Source organism: Cystoisospora suis, assembly GCF_002600585.1.
Source record: "Cystoisospora suis strain Wien I chromosome Unknown contig_6658, whole genome shotgun sequence".
In the NCBI taxonomy this organism is placed as follows: domain Eukaryota; phylum Apicomplexa; class Conoidasida; order Eucoccidiorida; family Sarcocystidae; genus Cystoisospora; species Cystoisospora suis.
Genome location: NW_027159445.1, coordinates 2,161 through 5,649, shown reverse-complemented (window position 1 = coordinate 5,649; position 3,489 = coordinate 2,161). Strand labels below are relative to the sequence as shown.

Sequence of the window (3,489 nt, the reverse complement as noted above, 5' to 3'; positions counted from 1 at the left end):
TCGCGTGACCGTGCCGGAAGTGATGGCAGTCATTACTTCCGGCACGGTCACGCGAGCAACAGGTGCAGGTACACCCGGTGCTGCGGCATCTGCCTCGACGTCGCGCTGAGTCTCAGTCTCACCGCCTTTCTCTTTATTCATGTCCAGCTCCTTGTCCTTTTCCAGGTCCTCCCTTTCCTCGTCCTTTGTCTCTCCTTCCCTACACCTCGCTCTCCCTCCCAGCCCATCTCCTCCTCCACCTCCCCTGTTGCCACGCTCTCCTCCACCCGAACCTCCCCCCCTATCAGACCCACCGGAAGGCTTCCCACCAGTGCTACCGCCGCCACCCCTCTCACCTGCTAGCTCTCCCTGCAGCACCGTCACCTTACCCTTTCTTTTTTTTGGTGATGCGGGCACCTGCCTCCGTCCACCACACCAGGCACCTTCGCGGTCCCCGCCCGTCACACCCACTCCAGCACCTTCTGTTGCGCCGCCTTTACCCCGCCTGACCAAGAAACCCTTTCTCTCTCCACCGGGTGACTGGCCTCGGACCTCCCCCGTGCGATCAGCTTTTTTGCGCAACTGTCTTCTTTGGCTGAAGCCGGAACCCTCTCCCCCTCTAGCATATCCGGGGTCAGTGTCGCTACCTAGTACTCCGCTATCGCTCGCTCGTATTGCCCCATCACTTCCCCTTGTCTGTCTCAAAGCACTTCCATCTCCGGCGCCAGCCTTTTCCATCTCCTCGCCGAAGCTCGCTGGAGCTGCTCGCGGGCCGGAGGAGCCACGTCCGCCCGCACCTTCCCTAGACTCACCTACGCCTGGACTGGCAGCCGCCGTTTTAGAGGACCGCAGTGCCTGCAACCCTAACACCGAAGCCAGTGGTGAGCGCGCCTTTCTTCTTTGCCCTGCGTCTACCCGGCTGCTCGACGATCCGCCTTCCGTCGTCCTGGTCGCAGCTCGTGGGACCACGGCGGCCCTTGGAGCTAGGGAAGACATCACCCTGGCAGGAGCCTGAGCGCCGATCAACTGTTGCGGCTGGCCTGCCAAAGTCGAGGGCTTGGTTTGCGTACTGGAGGACGACTGCCGTTGGATACCCCGAGACACCACGGCACTGTAAGATGCAGAGGGGGCAGCCGGAGCCGCCTTCGACACCGGAGGGCTATCTGAGTGGGTGACAGTAATCGTGGATTCTGAAAGTGATAAATCTTTTAGCAGTCTGTGCAAATCAGCCACTCTGTGGAGAGAATCTTCGCCGGCGGTCTGTCCAGTTGTGTGGATACTCTGCAATAGGACAGCCTCAGGGACGAATAGAGGGACAGGTGCCGCTGACGGCGAGAACGAAAAATAACCGAAGAGGAAAGGGTCGGTGGGGCCCGTACCAGGAGTTGCAACGGCCGCTGCGGCCGCGGTCTGCTTCGCAGCCGCTGCCCTAGTTACCGGGGCCCGGTCCCAAGCTGCCGAGCCGGGCTTCCAAGCAGAAGCCCCCCCGGCACCTGGAAAAGCTGATACACGTCCGACTGAACTCTCGGCTTCGCTGCCCGGGGGCCGAGACCGCCCCGATTCTGTGTCAGACCCACTAGATGAGTCCCGAATCAAAGGCGGAGGAGGCATCTCGTCAAGCTCAAGGGCAGGCAGACGACTACCCAAAAAATGCCACCCATTCATTTCCCCCAGATCTCCGAACAGATGATACTCCGGTCCAAAAAAAGCCCGCCCATCGCGTCGGGGACTGGGTGGGAGCTCAGGTCTCTCAGTCGACTCTGGCGACAACAGATACGGCTGCGTTCCCATAGAAGCGGGCTCCTCTAAGGAAGCTAAACCACACTGATCAAGCTCTGCGCCCGGCGCCGCACTACCCCTCCAGGGGCGACCTGGCGGCATCCGAGGCCCGTTGCCCCCTCGTGCAGCTAAGCGCCGAACGGCGCTCATGCCCTCCTCGACCTTAATCCTGCCTTGAAGACCCTCCGGTGAAGCTAGGCGGGGCATCACGCATCTGAGAGCATAGGTCATCGAAGCAACCGCCGCTGCGACAATGGCCCCTGTGCGGACAGCCCGCCAGGCTCCACGCTCGCGGCTTGTCCTCTGTCTGCTATGGCTCGTGGTGAGCCCCAGAGATCTGCGGTTGCGCTTGCTCCGGCGCTCAGTCGGCGGAGCTGCAAACGAATGCTCCACCGCCTCGGTGAGAAGCGCAGCAGTCGGGTGTGCCATACTGCCGGGAATCGGAAGTCCGGCGTGCACTCACACGAGCTCACAAGAGGACAGACAACGTCGAGGAACGCCGGTTTTGGAACCAAAACACATACGAGCAGGGACCATTGCCGAAACTGGCCCACGGGGATTCACGATGCGGTGAACTTTCTGGAGTCTGCGTGTACCATGTTTGACAGCCCTGTAAGGACGGGCAGCAACGCCCGGCAGCCAACTCACACAGTTGCGTGGGCCAAACGTCTAGCTGCCATCGTCAAGGCCTGGAGGCCATATTTGCTTTGTCAGACAGAGTGAATGCGGTTCGGGGACTGAAGTGAAGCGTCAAGAATCGTGGGAAGGTAAGCGACAATGAGGAGAGACAACGCTTGGCAAACCAAGAAACGCGTGGTACGAGGTGGTACCCAGGCGTCTCTCCGACAGCACTCTACACTGCGAGGGAAAGCTCGGCCTGATCTGAAGAAACGCACGACAAACTTCGTCGACACAGCCGACAGATCCGCCGCATGCAGTCGCGTTTCTGGCTTCAACCGCCCTGCCCAGCCCGGCCTGTCCGGGCGGCTTTGCCGAAACGCAACGTCTCTTCTCGATGGGCGTGGCCCCCCTATTTCGGCACGAGCGGCCGAGAGCCCAGCGGACAATACGGCTTGTGTCCTCTGCAACGTCGGCTGATCAGGTTCGTACTGAAGTACGACTGCGTTGTGCTGGCCAAGGGCACCGTGTCTCAACAGCATTCAGCGGGCGAACTGTTACAGTAGCTCTGCAGCAGGTGGGGGCCTGAGCCACCCCTGAGGGACTTTTCTACGTTGTAGCCTGTGGGTAGCCGTCGTCCGTGTTTTCGGCAAGCACAACGGGATGTCTCGACGCTCAACGGGGCACTTGGAAACACATTACTTGATACCATCGAATTTTTGTGAACGAAATGTAGTGTCTCTTCTGGCTCAAAGAGAGAATTCACTGTTCACTAGATCTCGGATGGACAATCGATGCAATCAGTGGCAACACCGTCCAACGAAAATATGGAGGCGAGCGTTTCCGCAGTGAAAGGAGCCGCGACGGCGCTTGCGGACGGCTCAGCCATGGCCTAGTGGGCCATCCCTTTACTCAGCGAAAAGAGTACGGCTCGAGTTAGGGCCCCCGATGAGGTGGCGGGAGAGAGCCACCCCGTGTCCGGCAGCAATTTGTCTCTGTCGAGAGCAGGACAGGCGCCTTTTGTTAAGAATTTGCGGCGTCCGGGCGCCGCCAATGCTCGGCGGAGGACTGCGATCAGCACAGCAACCCCGCGAAGGGACCCTCCAAAACAAA

At 60.2% G+C, this 3,489-nt stretch overlaps 1 protein-coding gene across 1 annotated transcript; it reads right to left on the bottom strand.

Moving 5' to 3' along the window:
- Nucleotides 1–287: 287 nt before the first annotated feature.
- On the bottom strand, nt 288–3,489 carry CSUI_010091 (uncharacterized protein; the record flags this gene model as incomplete). Its single annotated transcript, XM_068070196.1, has 1 exon — nt 288–3,489. A coding segment is annotated over exon 1 (1,899 nt), but the record flags the coding sequence as incomplete, so codon positions are not given.